This window comes from Lissotriton helveticus, chromosome 3_1 (genome assembly GCF_964261635.1).
Source record: "Lissotriton helveticus chromosome 3_1, aLisHel1.1, whole genome shotgun sequence".
Taxonomy (NCBI): Eukaryota; Metazoa; Chordata; class Amphibia; order Caudata; family Salamandridae; genus Lissotriton; species Lissotriton helveticus.
The window spans coordinates 542,317,511-542,341,192 of record NC_136061.1 but is presented as its reverse complement, the minus strand read 5'-3'; the positions used below and the strand labels follow the sequence as shown (position 1 = coordinate 542,341,192).

The 23,682-nt window shown below is 47.0% G+C and overlaps 1 protein-coding gene across 1 annotated transcript in view; it reads left to right on the top strand.

Annotated features, from left to right (window-relative positions):
- Positions 1–23,682, top strand: part of PGAP1 (post-GPI attachment to proteins inositol deacylase 1) — an 896,430-nt gene that overhangs the window by 344,563 nt on the left and 528,185 nt on the right. The window contains exon 14 of the mRNA XM_078680427.1: positions 16,295–16,370. Coding sequence (XP_078536553.1) covers positions 16,295–16,370 — 76 coding nt within the window. The remainder of the gene's footprint in view (positions 1–16,294; positions 16,371–23,682) is intronic.

Below are 23,682 nucleotides of genomic sequence, written 5' to 3'. Positions count from 1 at the left end.
GGCAAGGTGCCACAGTGGTTTTCTATCTAGGGTTAGCTGCCTTTGAAGTGTCACTAATGGCATTAGCTGGCATGCCCTTTCTTGTGCCAGTCCCAGTTTTTCTAGCCGGTCATATGGTTTCTTTTGCTCTTTTTTGCCGATAAATGCTTTGGCGATCTCTCTAATCGTCGCCTTCCCGACTGCCCACAACGCAGCCGCAGAGGATACTGAACCCTGATTGGTGTCGACATAATCCTGGAGTTCTATGGCTAGAAAGTCTATGCATTAGAGGTCTGTTAGATACCAGGCTTTGAGATGCCAAATTGGCGGGAGCGTCTCTGTTTGGACCCCAGTGCTCAATAGGAGAGGGGAGTGGTCTGAGATTCCACATGGGAGGATCTTCACCACATAATTCCATAGGGCATATGTTCCTGGAAGCAGAATTAAGTCAGTATGTGATGCAGACTTGTATGCTGCAGAGGTGTGTGTGTAAGAATTGCCAGATTCTCGAAGCATAATAGAGACCCGGGGAGGACATCCATGATGACAACACGCTTGAGTTGTTGATTATAGGTATCATTGGGGTGGCCAACGTGTCTTTAGCTGGGTCAGGTATAGCATTGAAGCCCCACCCGACTGCTCTTTATACCAGCTGGAAGGTGAAGTAGGGCAGACCGACATTCCTCTAATGTTTGCTTAAATGTATGGGTGCAGAATGTCGTCATGAAGTTAAGTTGTGTGCCTTCCAGGGTCCCAGTGACCCCTACATATCGACCAAGTATATCTGAGTCAAATGCTGTAACCACTCGGAGGAAATTTCTGTGCAGAAGCATGACTACTCCCTAGTAGCCCCTAGAAAAGCCAGCATGAAAATACCTGATCATAACCGTATCAGCTTAGCATCCAGCATTTAGTGCCCAACAGGTGAGTTTCTTTGAGCAACAGTGTCGCCGGACGTCTCTGTTTGGCATACCGGAGTACAGTCGTCCTCTTAATTCGGTCTGAAAAACCATTCACTTTCCAAGAGAGAATTTTATAATTAGCCATGGGTCGTATTCAAGAGAAACAGAACTCTTGTAGTGTAGTTCCTATATTCCCAATAGGCTCTGGCCATTGGAATAATATATCCTGTAGTTTAGACGTAGGACTGAGGTCGAATAGGACTCTACCGAATGTATTAAACTTAATTGTGAGTGCCAGCTAGCTCAGAGGTCACTAGAAACTTTCTCGAATTCACAAGAAGGGATTAGTTTCTGACAACCGCATAAACATGACAACTTTGTTTCCCAAGAATAAGGAATCAATCTCTAGAGTCGCGGAAACAATAGATAGCTATTATACTCAGTCAATCGTGCATGCTTCGTTTCAACAGAGGTGCTGAGAAAATAGAGAGACGGGCGTTTTCAATAAAAAGTATTTATTGAACAGTCTTCTTTCTCGAGCATAAGAAATGTACTGCTACAATTGTAATACTGGTTATAAAGTACAAGGCATATAATACGATAAGTATTATAAAGTAGTACTGTAAAAAGCATGATATGGTTTCTAAGCCATAAAATACCTAAAATACATAAAATAGATACAGTGATAAAATAAGGACTAAAAGTACTCAACTGGTGCTTCTAAAATACGCCTACCCCGGTGTACCTAACCTAAGTCTAGTACAAGGGAAGAAGTAAATGAGATATAGCTTAAGTTTAGTATTCTTTTCCAAGAATCTATTCCAAGAATTTTCTAAGGGTCTAATCCGCTCCGTACCTTGGTTTTAGAATGAAGGAGGTCTTGTATCTCTCTCTCTCAGGACTTGATTTCCCAGCAACCCGCAAGGATAGCCTGGAAACACTGGAGCTGGATTTCTCGGCAGGAGAAAAGACAGCGTCTCTCAGTGCGTCAGCTGGAGGGTCGGCTTCCTTCGGCACTTGCTGCTGCAGGGCGTCGGGCAAGCAGTTAGTCGATCTGCTCCAAACCACCGTGTGTTTATCTGGGCAAATGTAGGCATATTTATACCTTGAAGGTGCAGAGTTTGACGTATGATTGGACATAATAACGTCATCAAAGACTCAGTTCTTTGAAAACTTCATGATTTCCTAGATAACTTAGTATTCAGGCAAGGGGAATTCCCTAGCTGCTGAAGGCGGGTTTTTCTAAGAAATCGTTGTTGATTCTCAGAACTTAGTGGAAGTAGCCATGCTGTATTTGGGCTGCATAGGCTCAGTCTAAATATGGTAATGATTTCTATGCCTATATAAGGATCGGGTAATTTATACTTATATATGGGCATGAATCGGGAAAATTACACTAGGGTCCTAGATTCCTACACAACACTCTCTACCAATGCTCGTGCCAAGAGAGTTCATGTTCACGGTGTGGGATTGGGCCGTGACAAGTCTCGCTCTAAAACTGGAGGTCAAGTGTAAAAGTGTATGTAAAGTGTGGGATGACAATTCATTTGTTGTGAAACAAAACACAACAAAACAACCCTTAGGCCCTCACAAACCCTCCTCCGCCATACTTCCCCTCCATAAGCATCTTCACCCCAGACTTCCTTCAGATCGTATTAACAACTCGTTAGGGCCTCAGTGTCAGTGGATCTCCGCAGTCAGAAGCGTAGAGTGTTCGCCAATTATGCACCAATAACTTAGGTCTTTGTAATTTCCCTGTGCGGAGCGCACCTGGGTCCACCTCATGTTGGTCAGTTTTCTGATCAAATGGGTTTCCTCTTCAGGAGGGTTTCAGATACTGCTCCAGAGGAGTAGGCTGAGTCGTACTCAGTTCTGCAGCAGATGATTATGGGAATCAGTGTGGGTAGCTTCTTCCTCTGCAGGATCTGAGCCATCACTGTAGGGCACAGGGATCCTACCAATTGCTGACTATTTTGTGTTTCAGAAAGTGTAACTGTGTGAGAGCCCCTGGTAAGTTTATTTTTTCCGCTGCCCATTCCCAGGCTTCTGCAGGAGAAAGGTGGCTGGAAACATCAGTATATAGCATAGGTTCATCGCCTGCAATTTTTCTTGACTCCTTCGAATGATTTAAGCAGTTGTGGGACCATTTTGATGTAATCCAGAAATATTGTGATTATTGTGGATTGGAGTTTCGGTTCCTCAGCCTTATTCCGCTCTGGTAGTATCACGGCCCGGTAACGAAAGTTCCAAATTCGGGCAGTGATCAGCCTCGGAGGGGCTCCACGAGGGGGTTTCGGGGCAAGCGATCTGTGGACACGTTCGCTGAAAATCACTGTTATAGCACCTCCTTTGGTATTCAGGAGAGCGACCAGGTTTATAGAAATGTGTATGTGTTAGCAGTTTCTACCCATCCGGAGAGCTCATCAGTTAGAGATTGTTGCAGCAGGAAGAGTTTTCCAGGCCTTCAGCTCTTGCTTCCAGGTGTTTCGTAGAGGACAATTTTTGAGACAGTGTTTTTAAGGGATGCTACCTTGTCTTCTAAGGTGGATAATCACCCCTCGGTGACCTGGCCAGCATTATTATTGAGATCTTGGCGGCGCAAGGTCATATCCATTTTAATTTCGCCCACCTACACCTCAACCGCTTCTGTGATGCATGGATTGCCTGTAGAATAGAGTTGGTTGGTGAGAATGATTGTGAGGGGTGTGAGCTTCATATTTCCCAACAATCATACAGGTTAACATATACCAGAAGCAAAGCAGGGAGCCTTAAGGAGCAGTATGAAAGGAGAGGACTGCTGATTGTGAGGGGTACTTATAACTCAATATTTTGTAAAATAAAATTTTTAAGACATTTAAAAGAGACAAGAGTGTGTGTTTTTGTCTGCATATGTATGTAAAAATCCCAAACACCTCATCATACCTGACTTAATGCACCTCTATCCAACTATTTACTACAGAATACATTTATTATGGGAGTGTAACACCCCAAACACTGCCTCTGAAGTTACTCCCCTGGTTGTAAGAGTCTGATGAGCGTGGATTTGACTCTTTGTCCGTTGCAGAATTAAGAGTGCCTTGAGGAGGAGCGGTTAAGCTGCCCATCTTGGTCCGGACCGGGCACTCAGAAGATTAGTTTGCTGCTAAAGAATATCCCAACACTTCTGTATATGTATCTCGGCTGGTGTGTGGTGAGAAATTTCTCGGAAAAACGCACCACATAGACTACGCTGTGAGGCCCTCTCCTTTTGACCCTGCGCCCTTTGATGACGTTGCCCTCGTGGGGGCAGGCACGCCTAACCTTCTACCTGCCCCCTTTCTATTTCAAAGAAATCCATGCTGGCTCCCGCTCGAGATGCCACTAAGAGCGTCATGCCCCTAGGTGCGGGTGATGCCACTCAGGACCTCTCCTAAGTCCCAAACATTAAAAGGGAGACCGTGCCTAGACTCTGGGCCTGGGGTGTAGGTGAGGGAGCCCTAAGAAGTGACTAGCTGCATGCCAACAAGGCCTAGGAGGCATCAGCTCCTCGCCGCAACAGACGACATCCGTACTTTACTGGACAAAGGAGAAACCGCAGCCCTCATCCTCTTCGAGCTCTCAGCGGCTTTCGACACAGTCTCTCACCGCACCCTAAAACGCAGACTCCACGACACAGGGATCCAAGACAAGGCCCTCGATTTGATCGCTCCTACCTCTCCGGCAGAACGCAGCGGATCAGACTACCCCCTGTCCTCTCGGACCTTACACCTACCACCTGCATAATCCCCCTGGGGTCCTCCCTCAGCCCTACGCTCTTCAACGTCTACATGGCTCCGCTCACCCCATCGTCAGAACCTACAGCTCAACATTGTGTCATACGCAGACGACACCCAACTCATCCTCTCCCTGTCCAACGAATCCAACACCGCCAGACACAACTTTCGAGAAGGCATGGAAGCTGTCGCCAAATGGATGAAAAACAGCTGCCTTCAACTAAACACCAACACAACTGAAGTACTCCTCATGGGCCCAAACCCAGATGCCTGAAACGACACCTGGTGGCCCTCCTGCCCTCGGAAGCCCGCCCACCCCCAGGGACCATGCACGTAACCTGGGAATCCTCCTAGACTCAGAGCTCAAAATGGACCGCCAGATCAACTCAGTCTCCTCCTCCTGCTTTCACACCCTCCGCCTCCTACGTAAGACCTTCAAATGGATTCCCCTCGAACACAGAAAGACCGTCACTCACGCCCTGGTCACCAGCAGGCTCGACTACAGCAACACACTCTATGGCGGAATAAACAAAAACCTTACCAGCAAGCTACAGAACATCCAAAACGCCGCCGCAAGACTGGTCCTCAACCTGCCAAGACACTGCCACATCTCCCAGAACCTGCGCACACTCCACTGGCTCCCCATCAAAGCTAGAGTCATCTTCAAGATGCTAACCCACGCTCACAAGGCCCTCCACGACACCGGACCGGCATACCTGAACAGCCGACTCAAATTCCACGCACCCCAAAGGACCCTATGATCAGCCCAGCTCTCCTACGCCGTGGTCCCCCGCACCAGAAAGACCAGATCGGGAGGCTGCTCCTTCTCCTTCTGCGCAGCCAGAGCCTGGACCGACGTGCCGCTCCACCTCAGACAGATAACATCGCTCCCCATCTTCGCAAGAAACCTAAAAATCTTGCTCTTCGACAGACCCCTCCTTGATGGACTGGAACCTGCGAACCCCCTCCCCCCACCCCCACACCCACTTCGCCTTGAGACCCTTTACGGGTAAGTAGTCGCGCTTAACAAACACCTAATTTGATTTGATTTGATCCGCTGGCACAGATGGGCCTCGGAGTACACTTCCCTGGTATAAGCCCTGTCCACAACAAACTCAAGATTCAGGACTGTGTAGCCATTACAACTTAATGCAAATTTGGTGCTCCGGAAGTCATGTCACATTTACACCCTGCATTATATTAACATGATTTCAGGCTACCATGACGCCAGCTGTGGTGAGCCAAGCAGCTATTAAAAGGGCAGTGGGCTGGGATTACTCTCCCTGGCAGTGATAACACTGTGTACCTCTTTACTGCAGAGCAGTTCAGGGGTGCCCTTTGCTCCGGGCCAAGAGTCGGTAGTTTGCAAAGGCTCCACGTTGACTGGGGTCTTCAGACCTACTGCCCTTGAGGCTGTGAGCTAATCCTGCACTGTGTCAATGGCCCTTAATAAAGCACCCTCACACTGCAATGAGGTTTTGTGGCACTAGAGACCGAGGGAGCAGTATACAACACACAGGACCCTATTTACAGCTGTAAAATAATCGGAGAATAGCCAGATCCTAATAACATTCTCAAAGGAAGGAGGGTTCTGAAATGTTCTGGAGAAGCCGGGTACAAATTCCAAGAAGTCAGGGGCCTTCCCCCCGCGCACCCCAATACAATACAATAGGTCTCACATTTACGCGTGTTTGAGCTAATGGCATTGTAAATGACAATGACTTTTATTTAATTTTTGGTTTTGAAGACATAAATAAAAGGCATTGTCATTTACAATGCCAATAGCTTAAACTTCGTAAATGCGAGACCCATTGCATTGCAATTGCTTGTTTATCTGGCTGCTGGTATTTCACAGCGTCCATTTGAAACTATTCTGTATGAAGGTGTCCTCTTTTTACTTTGCGTACAGTACATAAACAAAAGCTTCAATATACATGTGGATTCATAAGTGGACAATTCTTTAGACCACGTTTATTCTGAATTCAATTTAACAAATGGTACATTAATCAACTTTACCCAGGAGGAAAAACAACCTTTATCAAGTTTATTTTGCAGCAGTTGTAAAAAAAAAATGTGTTTATCCTTTTCCTTTTCCCTTTTTCTTGCCTTCCTTCTCTCTTGCCTTCTTAAGTACCTTCTTTTTTCTTTCATTTGTATTCTTTCTTTCTTTCTTTCTTGTTTCTTTCTTTTCTTGTTTCTTTCATTTTTTCTTACTTTCTTTTCTTGCTCGTTCCTTCTTTCCATTGTCTTTCTTTTCTTGCTCGTTCCTTCTTTCCATTGTCTTTCTTTCCTTCCTTCTTGTCTTTCTTTCCTTCTGTCTTGCCTTCTTTTTAATTATTTCCTTCATTCTTTCTTTTTTCCTTCTTTTTTGCTTTCTTTCCTCATTTTTCTTTTGTCTCTTTCCTCCTTTCTTTAATTCTTTCTTAAACTTCTTTCTTGGCGACATTTTTCCCTTCATTTTTTTCTTTCCTTCTGCTTCTTTCTTTTTTCCTTACCTTCTTTTTTAAAGGGGCTGGTAGCCAGTTGCAGAAAGATTGATTTTTAGGGCTGTGTTAGCCAAGATCTTTTGATTTTATTAAAATTGTATGTGTGACATAGTTACTTATAGGGTGTTTCTGCCACACTTCATCCATTTGTCTGTGGTTCTGACATTCACGTTTTTCTCCAACCCACTCAAGCACACATCCGGCGGCAGTGAGTCAGCTCATTTCAGCCATTGGCTGACTTCACTATTGGCTATGGGCTGCTGACCTTTTTTAAGGAGCATATCCACACATAAAGTAGTTCCCTTCAGTGCCAGGGAGTACTATGGTAATGTTTGCACATGGCCAGAAGATATGACTGGCCTAAAAGTGTTAATGAACCAGTATGCTAGACCGTTAGACGCGCGAGGTGTGCTAGGAAGTTCACGACGTGAATGACGTCGGCGACCAAGGCATCAAAACCCCGTTGCAAACACCAACTGCTCCATCTGCCCCACACGGACTTGTACCTTTTGACCTTACTGTCCGGCCAAGCCTTGGAGATGAGGCTCTCAGCCTCTCGCGAAAGTCCTGAGGCCCCCCACCTGCCCCTGAAATCTGCTAAGCCATGAGAAATAGCGATCCTGCCACAACCAGTGGATGAGGAATCCCGTCCAGGTTTGTGAGAAGAGTCGGAAAGTGGGGGAGTGGGATTGGAAAATCCCAAGAAAGCTCCAGAAGAACTGGAAACCAGACTTGTGACCTCCAGAGAGGGGTAATCGGTACCAGATCCGCCGACTGCTGGCAGACTTGAGCTGAGGTTCGCGTGATCATCGCAAAGGGAGGGAACGCATACCCTTGGAGTAAGGCATCCGTGGCCACTGCCAAGGGACCCGGCCTGCAGCTGAAGAAGCGCAGGATCTGGTAATCCAGTCTAGGCGCAAACATTTCCACTGAAAAAGGACCCCAGAGGCCGTCCAGCATCGGGAACACTGACTGATCCAACTTTCAAAGGCTGGAGTCTCGGAAGTGGTGAGACTGGAAGTCTGCTTCCAGGTTGTCTCAACCTGGCAGGTACTCTGCGGTGACAGAAATCGGACTGTCCAGGCAATACTGCCAAAAGCTCTCCGCCAGATCCGAGAGGGCCTTTGATCTGGTTCCTCCCAGGTGATTCAGGTAGCGTACTGCAGAGACATTGTCCATTTTCAGAAGTACACAGGACTGTACAGAGTCTCTCGTCCAGCAGTGCACTGCAAAGGAGCCCGCCAGAAGCTTCAGACAGTTGATATGTAATTTCTGTTCTTCGGGTGACCACAAGCCGCCTGTAGACAAATCGCCCCACCTGCGCCCCCAGCCCTGTCTGCTGGCTTCTGATTCGATTACCAGATCGGGAGCTGATTCAAAGATTGCCCGGCCATTCCAGGCCTCCATATGATCCAACCACCATTGGATTTTGGCTTTTGCCTCCGTGGACAATAAAACGTTGAGTATGGGAACCCTTTCCGGAGGAAGAACGCCTTGAGGCGTTGGAGGGCCCTGTAGTGAAGCGGGCCCGGAAAGATGGCGTGAATTGAATCCGACAGAAGCCCCACTACCCGGGCAAACTGGTGAAGAGAAACCTGTTGTTTGGACAGGACCGACGGAGCTCGTGCCGAATCTTGGCTATCTTCCCGGAGGGAAGACTGAGTGTAGAGGTTGTGGAGTCGATCATGAACCCCAAGAAGGTAAGCAATTGGGCAGGCTGTAACTCAGATTTGCTCTCGTTTATCACAAACCTAGATTCTGGAGTAGGGAGACAGTCATCGGTAGCTGAGAGGTCCGTTGACGAGGACAAGAAGCCATCAAGAGAAGATAGTCTAGATACACGATCATTCGGATCCCTTAAGCTCTCAGAACTTCCACCGTCGGTCTGAGGACCTTGGTGAAACACCAGGGGGCCGAGGAAAGTGCAGACGGGAGAGCTGTGAACTCATAGATGAGGTGCCGCCAAGCAAATTGAAGAAAACGCCAGTGAGGGGGAATAATCGGAATTACCAAATAGGTGTCCTTCAGGTCCAAACGTACCATCCAGTCTTGAGGACGTATAATGTCCCGAAGGAGATGAATTCCTTCCATTTTGAAATAGTGGTAGACTAGCCATTCGTTAAAGTCGCTTAGATTTATAACAGGTCTCTTGCCACCAAGAAAATATTGCTTAGAAAGCCCCTGGGGTGCAGTGAGGTAAGAGAGACGGCGCCTTTGCGGAGGAGAGAAGCTTCTTCTTCATTCACTAAGGCTGTGTCTTGTTCGGAGAACTGGTAGGTCGGAGTCTAGATTTTTGAACAGGCTGTCCCATGAACTCTATGTGAAAACCCTGAACCGCCTGGAGAACTCAAGCATCGTGCGTTAGAGACAACTTGAACACTCACCGGAGTTAGAAGCTGAGGATCCTCCCCGGAATCCTTTCCTTTCCCGCGTCGTCCTCTTGTGGGATAAATGTTCCCCAAACGGGACTGGTCCTGGTATTGACCGGAGCCTCTTTGGTTACTCTGGGAGTGCTGGCGACCAGCCGAGCGAAACACACGGGGAAAAACCTTTATTGTGGATTGAGCCCTGTCCAGAGATGTGAATGTATTCATGAAGTTTCTGAGCTCCTGTACAAAAGGCTCGCCTAATAAGGAATCGGCCAGGTATCCTAACTTTGGGTCTATCTTTATGAGAAGACACCGGCGGCGTTCGATGGAGAGGGCACAATTTGCATTGCCCAATAAAATCACCACCCTTTGCGCACAGCTCGAAAGGGTCTCTGGAGAGATGATGGAACCGGACTCTTTGGCCTCCTCGGCCATATCTAGTATCGTTGTTGCTGGTCTGAGGGCATCCAGGAGCTTGTCCTGGCAAGCCCTCCAGGATCTATCAATCCCTTTCTTAGGGTCACAAATACATTTCTGAAGGAAAGTGGACATACGGGGGTCAATCTCTGGGGTCAGGGCCACCTTCCCTTCCAAAGATGGGCCTGGGCATTCCGCCCGGAGGAAGTTGCGAGCCTCCTTCTCTAACGGGCGGCAAATGTGTTCTGCCACATATGCCGCCACCTTCTCGCCTGGGACCCAATCCGAGGAGCGAGGGTGGACAATGTTGTTGGGGTCCAACATGTCGGATGTGATCTGTGAGGGAGCTGGAGGACGTGAAGGGAGCCAGGGTCTTGAAGGCTCGGGAGAATCAGGGTCACCAGCCGGGTCTGTGTCAGTAGACTGGGGGGCTGGGTGGAGGGAGGAGGAGTCCCTACCCGTGGCGTTTTTTGACTATTGACAAACGCTTGTTGCAGACGCTTGAAAGCGTCCGAATCGACGGCAGGTTCCCGGGGGCATTTGGCCAGTGGGGAACCAGTGGGGTCGGGGGCCGAAGAGCCTTAGCTGGCAGGGCCAGCAGCAATGCGCTGCTCCAGGCGTGAAAACGCCTGATTGATTTGGTGAGAGAGCATGTCCTCCGAGGGGGTAATAGCTTGATCCACCGCTTGGTAAATGGACGAGTCCACAGCCTCATAAAAGGCATCACCCCAAGGCATGTCCGCAAGAGGGTCTTCCTCCTCTGAGAATTCATCGTAATACTCCATGGTATAAGCACTGGGGGTGGAACTTACAGGGCCAACCAAGGCGTGCTTTTACTTATAAGGCTGGGTGGCAGCCCACACTTTAGGGGGCGTAAAACCGCAGTTCAAATGGGGTTCTAGCCCCGGGGACAATTGCTGGCTAAAACACAAGGAATTAGGAGAAAACTGCAACCCAAGGGGTTAATACTGGCCCAGGAAATGTCCCCTCTGAAGGCCCTAAGGCCGGTACAGGACATCTAAGGAGGCGTCACAGTGAATGTCACAGATACTGACTCTGTTTCCTGCAGCGTGAGCGCTATGGAAACCGAGCGTTGAAGCTTACAAAGAAACCGCGCTGTGAAATCGTACAAAGCCGCCATCTACAGACCCTTCTATCGGGCTTTCATCTCAGGCCAGAGCTCCAGTGGTGCAAGCGCGTGCGCGGTGTTTGAACTTGTGAGGTGAAACACTCCGTCACGCTGCAACCGGCCTCCCGCGCCACCTGACGGCGGGAGGTCCAGAGAGCAAGCCAGCAGACACTGTGTAGGTGCGGAAAACCCTGTACCCGCGGCTTCACGGAGAGAAGCGATGAAAGCGCTAAAAAATCACTGGAAAAATGCACCACAATACGAGTGCCTAAATCTAATGCCAAAATTACACTAAACCGACTACAGGCGGAGCCCAACAAACGCGCATGAAAGATAGCACAATAGTCAAGAACGCTAATACCAGCACATGTAGCAATCATAATCTAATCCCACACTATACAAAGCCAGGACTAAGCAAAATAGAGTACGACATGGGAAAAAACTGAGAAGCACTTATCTCTAGCTGCGGAGCAGCGAAGAAAGAGGAAAAGGGGACACTGACAGAGGACTATGTTGGGCGTCCTAGCCCCTGATTGGACACTGTGCTCCTTCCTGATTGGTTGTTGCTATGTTTTATCTACTACTTTTTCCCCATTGTTCCATGGGAAATGTAGTTTGTTGTTTCTATGCGGCTGTGAGAATAAAGTGGAGAAAGAAGGCATAATCCTCGCCTCCAGTTCTGATATAAAATGCAATGCTCAAAAAGGTAAGCCAAATACATCAGTAAATGCAGATTCTCAAATGCCAATTATCTACAATAAACAATTAGAATAAAAGGCAATATGTCAAGGTAGCAGAGAGTAGAAAATATATTCAAAAGAGAGAAAGAGAGAGAGAGAGAGTGGTTAGGAACACCTCACCGACTAATTCTGCAACATCCTTGCCAGCTCTTCATCTGGATGCCCTTTCACAGCCCAGGTAGGAGTATCAGTCAGGACTCAAATTCATTCACCAATCCACAGCAATACGTCTATTCTGTGGTGAACTTCCACCTGACCTATGAAAGCTTCCAGCATAAATATAATTATTCAGCGTGAAGCGAAGTTTCTAGAAAACCCTGCCCCTTTCTCTTCGGAAAAAAACTAAGCAGGTTGTATTAGTCTGTGTCAAGGCCAAGACAGTGGCTGGCCAAGCCTCTGTTATTTTGACTCTGAGACAGAGTTGTACATTCCACAGATAATATCCAGTTCACTCTGGTCAGTGAGGTGCGGCAAACAAGTGAGGAACAGAAAGACCTTGAATATGAATCGCAAGCACTGCTGTGTAGGCAGGAGCAAGGCAAAGTCAGACATGAGGCCATGTCAAAGCCAATAGTAAGAACTCCTAATTATGTGCATGCAGAAGCAAGGTAAAGCCAGAAAGCAAGATGACATGAGACCATGTCAAAGCCAATAGTCAGAATTCATCATTAGCAAGCAAGGCAAAGTCAGGTCAAAGCCAATAGTAAGCACTTATAATATAAATGTACTGTTCTTCTCCATGACAGCTCTCACTAAAAGACAGCAAGATTACAACACAGAAGAGAAGCAGGCATATGCAGGACCGTCCTACATTAAGGCTAGGATAAAATAACACACTAAAGTCTGTTAAAATGATGGTAGTCGGGGGTCATCATAGGGTGCCAAATCACAAGAGCGTCTCTATTACACTCCATGACTTACCCGCTCACCTCAAACACGTTAGGACCTGTGGGTCAAAGCTCCAATGCCAGGGCGGCCCATTCAGTTTCATCTTTCTTATGGCGATAAATTGAATTTGGGTAAAAGCAGTAACTTTTGCATTCAGAGCTCAGAGACGACAAAAACTGGGGATGCAAAGAGGTTTGTTAAAAGTTATTTCAGCTTTCTTCCCAAATATCTAATGTAAAGGTCATTCGAAAACGATCTCCTACCTGCGTATTTTCCCAAAACAGATATAAAAGAGTTTATTGGAAGTATTTTATCAAAATTCCATGGGTTTAATTAAAATACATTTTTATATTGAAGTCGTCTCAAGGAACTCGAAAGTTTTTGAAATACGATGAATGGACAAGAAATTGCAGAACCTCTGTAAATGCCTTATTTGAAGAAGACACTCATACCGCAATTACAGCACTTCTATAGGCTCCCAAGTTTGCGTAATATGACTGTGAAGCATGGGTGACTGTGGTGGAAAAGTGGACACCGTCACATTTGTCCAGGGTTAGATGGGTTGAGAATGCCGAATGCTGCATTGGTACTGAGAACATCCCTTGGGGCCATCTTCGGCTTTGTCTCAGACATCTCTTGTGGGTGCCTGTCACCCCAGACGCAGAAGCTGGGGAGATAACTGAATCGTTAAATGAGTGGAAAACTTCAGGAGATTACTGCAACCCACTAGCTAACACTTCAAAGCTTGCAGCTCTTTAGATCTCAGCTCGAGGCATCGCACATGTGCTGTCTCAAACCGAGACATGCTGTATCTACTTCGTGGGCTTACAGCCCTCCTATAGACTTCCCATTTGCTGGCAACATCGTTGCTCCATTTTCTGTTCTCCCCAAATTTTACCCAGAGGCCATTTGTATCCATTGTTTCTGGACTACCTTATTGTTTTTTTAAAATGGGTGACTCGTCCGCCTCACTTGAGGAGAGCTGTTGTTTTAGTTAATTCGAGCTCCGATTTTTATAATCCGCCTTCCATACTGCAAACTGAAGTCTTTGCTTATGAAATTTCGCAAAACGAATTGGACTAATGTTAGTAAAAGTATTACTTTCTTCACCATGCATGTCAAAATAATCTTGAAAGCGTTTACATTATGCACACTGAAAGCAATTTCCTTTACCATGACACCCATGCCATTTCTGACATCACCCTGCTCCTGCACCACAGCACATCCCACGGTATTTGTGCGGTGGTACCTTTCCGCAATTCTGGACACTGTTGAGGCTAATATTCTTTTTCTGTTGTTGCTCCTTTAACAGAAGTATTTATGTCTCTAATAACAGCAAAAGACTTGTGACAAACCGTGTGTTGACAACGAATCAGTAAGGAGAAAATTGATTCCTCTGGGAGTGTAAAAGCGTAGTGAGCTTGAACTGGCCTGAGGCGCAATTGCGATGGCATTGACTAGAGATTTTTTATCAGCTCTTTATTGTCTATAGGGGTTACAGAAATTGGGCTGAGAACCCATGTAATAGATATTTCCCTAGGCGGACCTAGGTCTGACTGTGACTGGACTTTGCCCTGAAGCAGTGTCATTGGTGCCGTATGTGACCAAGGGTCACCCGGCCTGTATCTTCCTGAAGACGAGGGCGGCACTACTCGTCCGTCTTGTCCCGAGCACCGCTTTAAACATAGTTGTCAATGCTGACTTCGTTAACGTTCACTATGATCGACATGGGGTGCATCTCTCCTATGGCTCCCTCTGGAAGTTGGACCTCGGTGTACTGAAGAAGAATGTATGAATGGGGAATAATGAGTGTTGTGCTTTAGGTAGAGGCACATGTTATTCCCACTCTTAAACCCTCAGCAGTGCAGGTTGCTGGGATTTTTGAAATTGGACCCTGCCATTCCCTTTAGATCACTTTTAAGCTTATGTAGGGTCTCATGGAGGTGTTTTTTAGGTTTGGCCCATTGATTATGATTGGATGGCTTCCTTTTCTGTCTCAGATTTCTACTCTTGTTTTGATCTCTTTCCTCCCTGTTCTTGTGTTTGTCCCATAGAGGAACATTTTGGTTTTAGTATTCTGACTGGGTGAGTAGTATTCGTCCATTGCATTGCAGATGGCAGGCATCTATTTGTCATGTTGAATATTTGTATAACATTTTATTTTTAGTACTCCGAGGGGGTGCATACCACATGCCCATTCTCCTCTGTTTCTGCATCTCTCTGGTTGCTCCTTCCAATCCTCTGCTTTTCCCAACATCTTTCCTCTCATTTCCCACAACAGCTTTCCCTGTGTAGTCACTTCCCACACTTATCTTGGACTCTCGTTCATCCCCTTCCACAGGCAATCGGGCATGTTTCTTTATAACGTTCGTTCTTATTTGAGACACAATACTATCACAGTTACATCACTTGAGGGACCAAATACAGCTAAAAAACATTCACATTGACAACGCCTATAGCTCGGAGTTTTAGCATTACCGAGACCTATTTACCTTGCCAATGATTTATTGGTGCATTCGTCTTTTAGCCTTGGTCATTAGGCTTGCAGCTGTTTCACGACATTAAAGAATCGTGTGGATAATTTACTTTCCCCAAAAAATAAAAAGGCAAAGAAATATGAATGGGTGAACAATTGTTGATGTCGCGTACGCTTTGGAGGCTTACGGTGCACATTGTGAAATATGATCACATATCTTTTCCTGTGCACTTGATCCTTTGTGTTCACTGCACAGTACGTGTTTATTCCACTTTTGTTTAATTTATATACACCCAGGAAAAGGCGTACTGATAAAATGTCCTTTGTCTTGTAACAGACATGATTTTGAAAGGCTGTCAGGATCTGCATGGCCCTGTGCCTCCAGACCATTGCCTTTCAACAAGTACTTCATTTTCAGTGTCCAGTTCATACTCCGTGTCCACCAGGTCACGAATGTCTAGTTACAGTACTGCTACGGATCACGGCGGGCGTCCGCTAGAAAGGGGTCTGTATTTGAACCTTTTTATTTGTATGGATCTGATGGGAGAACTGGAACTCAGCTCTTTCACCCGAGGTTGACAGTGCTTTATGGAATGGTTTAGTCCCTGACTTCTGGCTAGCTCCCTTGGACTCTAGCATGGTGGGAGCAGCCGGTCCCCTTAATGCCCTCCCTGTGTGGAGAGCATGTTGGTCAGCAGGCTGTGCCTTTTTCCTCCCAAAGAACCGGGCACAGTCACAGGTCTGTATTGTTTATATTCATGCACTCACTCACCTTTAACATTCCCTCACCCACCACCTCACATTCGCTCGCCTGCATTACGCATCCCGCCCGCTCATAGTCACCCACCCAAACATGCAGCCACCTAATGCACTCACTTGCCCAGCCACATCAACAAACCTACCCATGAATTTACACTCGAGTTCACCAATAAAAAGCCGTGTTGAATTTTCCAATGCTTATTTAATCATGTTATGAGAACCATTTTAGTGGCATTTTAATAATGGAGATAATACACGTTTACGTCTTATTTAGATGTATTCTTAAATTAATTTTATTGAGTCAGCCATGCTGTTGACTGTGACATGGAGATCGTAACCCCTTAGATTTCTTTCCAGATTAGTTAATCAACCCGGTAACATATTATTTGTTTTGCAGTTTACTACAGAATGTGAATTCCTAAATGAGCCCTCCAGAACAATGCAACTACCAGTGACACACGTTCTTTCGTTCGGTATGTATGTATGTATGTCTTCATTTTGAATTTACCTATTTACATTCTTATTAAGAAAAAAATAGTTATTTGTTGCTGCCTAGGATAATAAATAAACGAAAGTAGTGAATAAAGCACAGGAAACAAGTGAGAACGTTGTTCCCAGAATTAGAAAAATAAGAAAAAACATGAGATTAAGAGGCTTTATTCTCAAAAGAGCAAGGAGGAAAATAGATATTGATTTATGACGCAAAATTAATCTGCTCCAGTGTGTATTCATTTTACATAGGTTATATGATATTCGCGATTTGTGGGTCTTTATAATGCATACCCTTCAATCATTTTGCCCTTTAGGTAGTCATACAATATGATGTGAACTTGAATGCCCCCGTTACTGGAATGTCCACTGCAAAAAGTATTCCAAAACAAGTCTTTAATGTGAATCTTTTAAAAAACTGAATATATAGTGATTCTGCCAATGCATTTTGTTCCACATTCGGCAGTTCTTCAAGGCTAGAACTATTGGATTATTTAGTTGATCATCGGTATGTGTCACAATATGCGATACATATTGTATCCAATATGACGAACATTCCAATGGGTGCTCCAGATGTAATGCACAGTCTACATTTGTGCCTTTTTAATGGCAAGCGTGTTTGCACTATCCATATATTCTCAAGGACTAGTGTGTGCATAATCCTCATGCGGTGAACAGCTCCAGGGGTTACTTGGCACTATCTGTGGCTTCTATTTACCACTGGTGACCAGGACATTAGATACTATTGCACTCCAGTTGTTTACTAAAGCACTCCCTTTGTGCTCCTTACTCTGATTGAGCAACTTACTCCCATTAGTAATAGTAGGCTTAAAATCCGCACATAGTTTCCCACAGTAAAATCAGTGGACATCCCAGGCTATTACTTATAAAAAAGAGTAGGTCTTTATTTACTTGTAGGGTATACCTGGCAGTTAAAATGGACACAACACTGAAAACTGAAGAACCTAGCACCTGGTGTTGAGACACGACCCACAACTTTACTTCAGTCCTTGTACCTTTTTTTTTTCAAATCTGTTTTTATTGATTTAAATTTTCATAGTTATGACAGGCAACTTATATGTTGACGTACAGTTATGCATGAGATCATTCGCCAACAGCGGGATGTATATTATCTTTTGGGTTTGCATGCATACCTAGTATACCTTAAATGTTAAGAGCAACGCTCGCGCATGAGCGAGGTTAACTTTGGTATGTGAGTCATATTACAGATTGCAGAGGTTACAGCTTAGTAGCAGTGTGTTAACATCATGACATTGTGCAAAGGCCTTTCTAGTTCGTTCACCTTGGGCTTTTAAACAGATTTCATACGTAAGAACAAAGAAAACCATAGCAAAAGCAGCATTTGACCGGTATATGTACATTTAACGCCCTCACCCCCTCCCCGCACTCCACCCCCAATGTTCACTATCCACTTAGTAACTGTATCTGTGCACCACCACAACTACGTCTGTGCTGGGTCTCAACCAATGGGTAGAACCTTTCTGGAATATCACGGCAGTGTGTTGGTGGAAGGCGCATCCCCTCTTGTGTGTTCACTATCCGTTTTCTCAGGGTGCCACCCTGATCCCTCCCCCTCCGTCTGCTGCAGCGCACAGATGTCTGCTGCAGCGCACAGACGTCTGCTGCAGCGCACAGAATATTCTTGCCCAATGAGCTGCTATGGGTTCTTTCCGCAGCCCCAGTGATTCTTCCCTCAGGATGGTGAGTTCCTCCACCTTAGCTCATGCCAAAAGCGAACAACGCCACGACCGCGCGTGTGGTGGGTCTTGCGCTTTCCACCGTTTTTTTAAGAGATGCTTCGCAACCACTAGTCCCAGATCTAGGAACGTGACGTCATCTTTTTGGCTGGAGTCCTCCTGAATTGGTGCAACAGGTACACATGCCATTCAAGGGGTATAGTGCGGCCTGTACAGACCTGTAACAGCCTGTTTATTGTGTGCCAATATGTCCCTAGCCTAGGGCAACTCCATAACATATGTAGCAACTCTGCCCCCTGCTCACTACACCTGGGGCACGTTGCATCGTTGCGGTGAAAATACCTGTTGATCAGCTTAGGTGTGAGATATGCCCTATGGGCAATGAATATCTGTATTTGGCGGAATCTCATGTTTCTGGGTATACACACCGGGCTTTTAAGTATCCTCTCCCATTCCTTATCTGCTAGTTGCCGCCTCAAGTCCAGTTTCCATTTGCGACGGAGTGGGTCTAGGCTTATTGCTGTGTGTGTTTGGAGGGACGTCGCAAACCAGCGAACAAGGTGCCTGCCTCTCCCCATTACGTGCAGATACTGTATGATTAGGTGTTGGCTGGGCTCCTTGGTCATATCCCCCCATTTGGCGGTCAGTTTCGCAACTAGGGAGTGGTGTGCTAGGAACTGCCCAGGCGGAAGCCCCTCCTCCGCCAGCAAGGACTCATATGGTATGAGCGTGCCATCTCGATATAGATCCCTGAGAGTTTGTATATCAGCTTCCTGCCATTCTGCGAGTGTAAGAGATCGGAGCACCCCGGCCCGCTAGGGAATCCCTCCAGTGGTATTGCAGGCGCATAGGGAACAATAGCTTGGTTGAGATATAGGGCCCTGCGGTAGCATTTGTATGCCACCGCTAATAGAAGCGGCGCTGGCGGTGTGGTGGTGGCAGCAGGGTTAAAAAGTCTGGTTATTTGCTCCAGCGAGTAGGGTGGCAGCACAGTTGCTGTGTCCTCTCGAACCTGGTCCGCGAGCTAGCGGGCTATCCATTGCAGTTGGGCGGCAAGGTAATAGTGTTTGAAACAGGACGCAGCCAGGCCTCCCTGATCAGTTGGTAAATATAATTTTGCTAAACCCAGTCTATGCAGAGCGTTGCCCCAGATAAAGTCCCTTAGTAGTTTAGTGAGTGTGGCAAAGAAGGCTGCGAAAATAAACAGGGGTAAATTGGCAAAATAATACAGGAGTCGGGGAAGCATGACCATTTCAGCGAGCGCTACCCTGCCAGTGGTCGTCGGCGGTAGTGTGTTCCAGAAGCGCACCTGTGATATGATGGCCGTTACAGCCCTCCCCAGAATCCCGTCGAACAGGTCTTTCGGCTGGCGGTATATCCCCAGGTAGCGGAACGTGCACTCCTTCCACTGTACTCGCGTTCACTCAGAGTCCCGAAATGGTGGCAAAGTTCTGCACTAGGTGTGCCAGCCGGTCGTGTATGTTCTCTATTTCCTTCGTAAAGACCAACAGGCCATCTGCATATAGCGACACTTGATGGACCGCATCCCCCAGTGGTATTCCATCCCCTAGTGTTGCACGTATCGCCACTGCTAGGGGCTCATTCGCCTGCGCGAACAGAAGAGAGGATAAGGGGAACCCCTGTCTGGTGCCCCGGCCCACCCGTATGGAATTAGAGATATATGGACCCAACCGTACTCGGACAGTGGGGTTTTTGTACAGTAAATCGACCATTTGGAAGAACCCCATGCCCAGTCCGTATCTCAACAGCACCGCCGACAGGTAGCCTCATTCTAAGCAATCAAATGCTTTTTCCAGGTCTAGGATAAGACATCCCGCTCTAGGCCACTTCCGTGTGGCTTCAATCTCCACCCTGAAGTACCTCCGCAGGTTCAGCGATGTGCACCGTGCGGGCAAAAAACCATTTTGGTCAGTGGGAACTAACTGGGGGACCACCAGCTCTAATCTTTCCGCCAACACTTTAGCAAGGATCTTATAGTCTACATTGAGCAACGCCAAGGGTCTGTATGACCCCAGGGCTGTGGGGTCTCGGTCCGGTTTTAGCAGGGAGACCAGGTACGCTTCCCGCATCGAGGGGGGTAATGTGCCTTCCTCCAGTGTCGTGGTGTATAGCGCGTGGATATGTAGCACCAAAAATTCGAAGTACACTTTATAGTATTCGTCAGGCAGTCCGTCCTGCCCGGCGTTTTCCCAGAAATCATGAATTTGATCGCCTCCCCAATCTCTTCTAAGGAGAGTGGCTTGTTAAGCGCCTGCTAATGCTCCTTCAAGGCCATGGGCAATTGGAAAGTCCAAGAATCTCTCCAAGACATGTCTAGGGCCACTTCCTCGAGATCTGTAGAGTTGGGCGTAGTGGGTGGTTTTGGCTTGATGTACCTCGCTTTGCGTGTACACCACGGTCCCCTCTGCCGTGCGTATTGCTCCTATCGGGGCATGGCTGCCCTCCTGCCGCAGCAGCCAAGCAAGCAATCGGCCCGCTCTATCGGCCCTAGCGTGCATTCGGGCTGTGTGTGCCGTGTAGTTATGACACCTCAGGCGCTCCAGAAGCTCCGCATGTTGGGCGCGAAGCTCCTCCAGTCGGCTCGAGTATCTGCCACTCCCCTCTCCTTCACGTTCGTATTGTAACAGCTTGGATTCCAATTGTGTAAGCGAGGTTGATAGTTTCTTACGTATGTTCCAAGTGGCCCCCAGACAGTGTCCCCTGGTCGCTACTTTGTGGGCATTCCACTCTACTAGTGCGTTGCTTGCCGTCCCCTCATTAATGTCAAAGTACGTAAGGATTGACATCCCCAGCGATGAACGAAACTCCAGGTCCTCTAGCGCGCTCGGTTGAAGTCGCCATGTGGGCACGGGGTGGGGATGGTCTGCTTCCCAACTAAATTCGAACCACCGGGGGTTATGATCGGAGTGTGTCCATCCTAGATACTCCGATTTCACAACCAGCGGGAGCTAGGATTGGGAACCCACCAACCTGTCTAGCCGTACATGCAGATCATGCACTGCAGAATAATAGGAACAGATTCGCTCGGTTGGGTGGAGGACGCGCCACATGTCTTGTAATGCCCAATTCAAAAGCCAGTCCCCAAGTGCATGCACGTTTGACTTCGACCTTGTCATACCTAGAGGGGGAAACTATCTATCCAAGTGAACATCAAGCACCATGTTAAAATCCCCGCCCAGCAGCCAGGGGAGCCCAGTGTAGGGGGTCAGGACCTGTGATAGTTGTGCTAGGAATGATGGTTGATCTACATTGGGGGCATATACCGACCCCAGTAGTATTGTTTGGCCGTTTAACTTCCCACGCACAAAGGGGTACCTGCCCTCTCGGTCTGTTACCACGTCTTCACTGATGAATGGAGTGCCCGCTCGTACCCAGATCAATGTACCTCGCGTGTGTGCTGAAAATGCGGTGCCGTATATCTGCTCTCTCCAGCGCTTGCGTAGCCTGTCAAGCTCTGCCTGTGTCATGTGTGTCACCTGTAAGAGGGTGATACCCACTAAATGTCTCTGGAGGTAGGAAAATATAGAATAGAGCCTCGTGGGTGTGTGCATGCAGCGTATATTCCATGTTATTATGTTAGTTCATGTCATCCCTAAGCTGGTGAGTCAACTGCAGTGTCAGGTGTGGGGGTCGCACTGGTGAGTGGGTGCCATGGTCAGGAGGGTATGTTGGCTTGCTGCAATGAAAACAACTGCAAACATCATAACAGTTGGGGCGTATCCCCAGGGGGATGTCTGTCCAAACGACTGTAACAAGTATTTATTAGGAACTAGTTCAGTATGGTGCCTGGTGGGGCACGCGTGCTAGCGGTATCATGTCTTTACTGTCTCCCCCCTATGTGCTTAGGAGATACATCATCGTGCTGATTGTCTAGGGTAGCGAGCAGGTCTGGCTTGGGATGTAATGGAGTGCCGCCATCTCCTAGTTATCTGAGTGTGATACGTGGTACGGTCGGACTTGTGCTCAGCGATCACCTAACTGTCTTTTGAGGTATTGTGTGCGCCTGTTTGCACCATAGTGGTACCCCTGTTGTGCGACACGTTCTAATAACATGTGTGAAGAAAACAAGAAAACAAAGCTCTACTTGCGTAGGTAGACTATGACTGAGTCCAGCGCAGCATTATGATATCATATGATGTCATCAGCAGTTTGTGGGGTTACCACTGCAGACTTATGTCTGCAGAGATTGCAGTTGACGGGGATGATGGGCCGGTAGTTCCTGTTGTGTCTCGCATGCAGGCTTTCATGCGTTCACTACTGTGTGCAGTTCCAAGAGTTGCTACTGTCTCTAAGACATCCTGCTGCTCCATCCTGAATTTTACTGGACTTGGCACCACTGGACCTGACCTGGCAGTCTGGAGTGGCCCACGTCTCGTCCGCCGTCGAGTTCTCCGCTCTGTCGAGTTGCCAGCATCCGGGCCTTGGGGGCGTGTTCCTGTCCATAGCCCTACTCCTCCAGCCAGTCCCAGGCCTCCGTGGAGGAATCGAAGAAGCGGGTCCCCACTTTTGTTACCATTCTCAGCCTGGCGGGGTTCAGTCCTTGTACCTTTTAACCGCGAACACCATGAGCTATGTTAAAAGCAGTGCTAAATTTGAGCCAGTGGTTTCTGGTGCTCAGCACCGGAACTTAATTGTCAACACTGGCACTTATGACTGTGCTGATTGTCTAATAGAGAGAGAACAACAACAAATTGTTTATTAATTCAGTATACATTCAAAATGAATAATACCTGCCATTCTCATAGGTTTGGTGGCCCGGAATAGTTGCAGTAGTGTGATGGGTAGTATTTATGTTGTTACTGTAATTGGCAGCGGCAATGGGTGGTGCAAGTGGTAGTGGCCTCCTAATGAGAGCCCTGGCAGTTATAATTTTACAAATTAATCACTGGGTAAAAACAGTGGGCATGTACTAAGGATACTGGTCAGCAGCAGTGCCATTAGCTTCTCAGTTCTCCGGTTATGTTAGGGACAGAGACTTTTCAATTACAGCCCAGGAAATAAATTGCTTGGTTGGATCTCAGATGCTAAAATGTGTGCCTTCCTCCTCGTGCTCTGCAGCTCGGAGGACTCGAGAGATTGATCATAGGACCTCAGACAGAGCTTCAGTGATCTTGGGGAAACCCTTCTAGGCAACTAGGTACCCAAATCACAAAATAAAGGGTGCTGCTGCCAATTGAGACTAGACAACGTTCCTGCCAGGTAAGGAATGTTTCCAGTATTCGGGGTGCGCCAACAGTCATTTATGTTTATAGGACATACATACTGTACATACTGTAAAGTGATTTTTTTTGGACCTCATCTCTGCTTGTGGTTTTAATTTTTTTTATTGTAAGAGAAAACAAACATTGTACTATATTCAACAGCTGACCCATGATACAAAAAAATAAAAGAGAACATTGATAGAGCATGTCACAATATATGCAGCCATTATATGTTATCCATATAACTGGCCTCCTCTTACTATGGTATCCTGAGGATTTTAGATCTCCTCCCACCCCCTATTCAGAGGATTGTGGTGCAGTCATTGATCTGTAATCTAAACAGAAAAGAATCAATG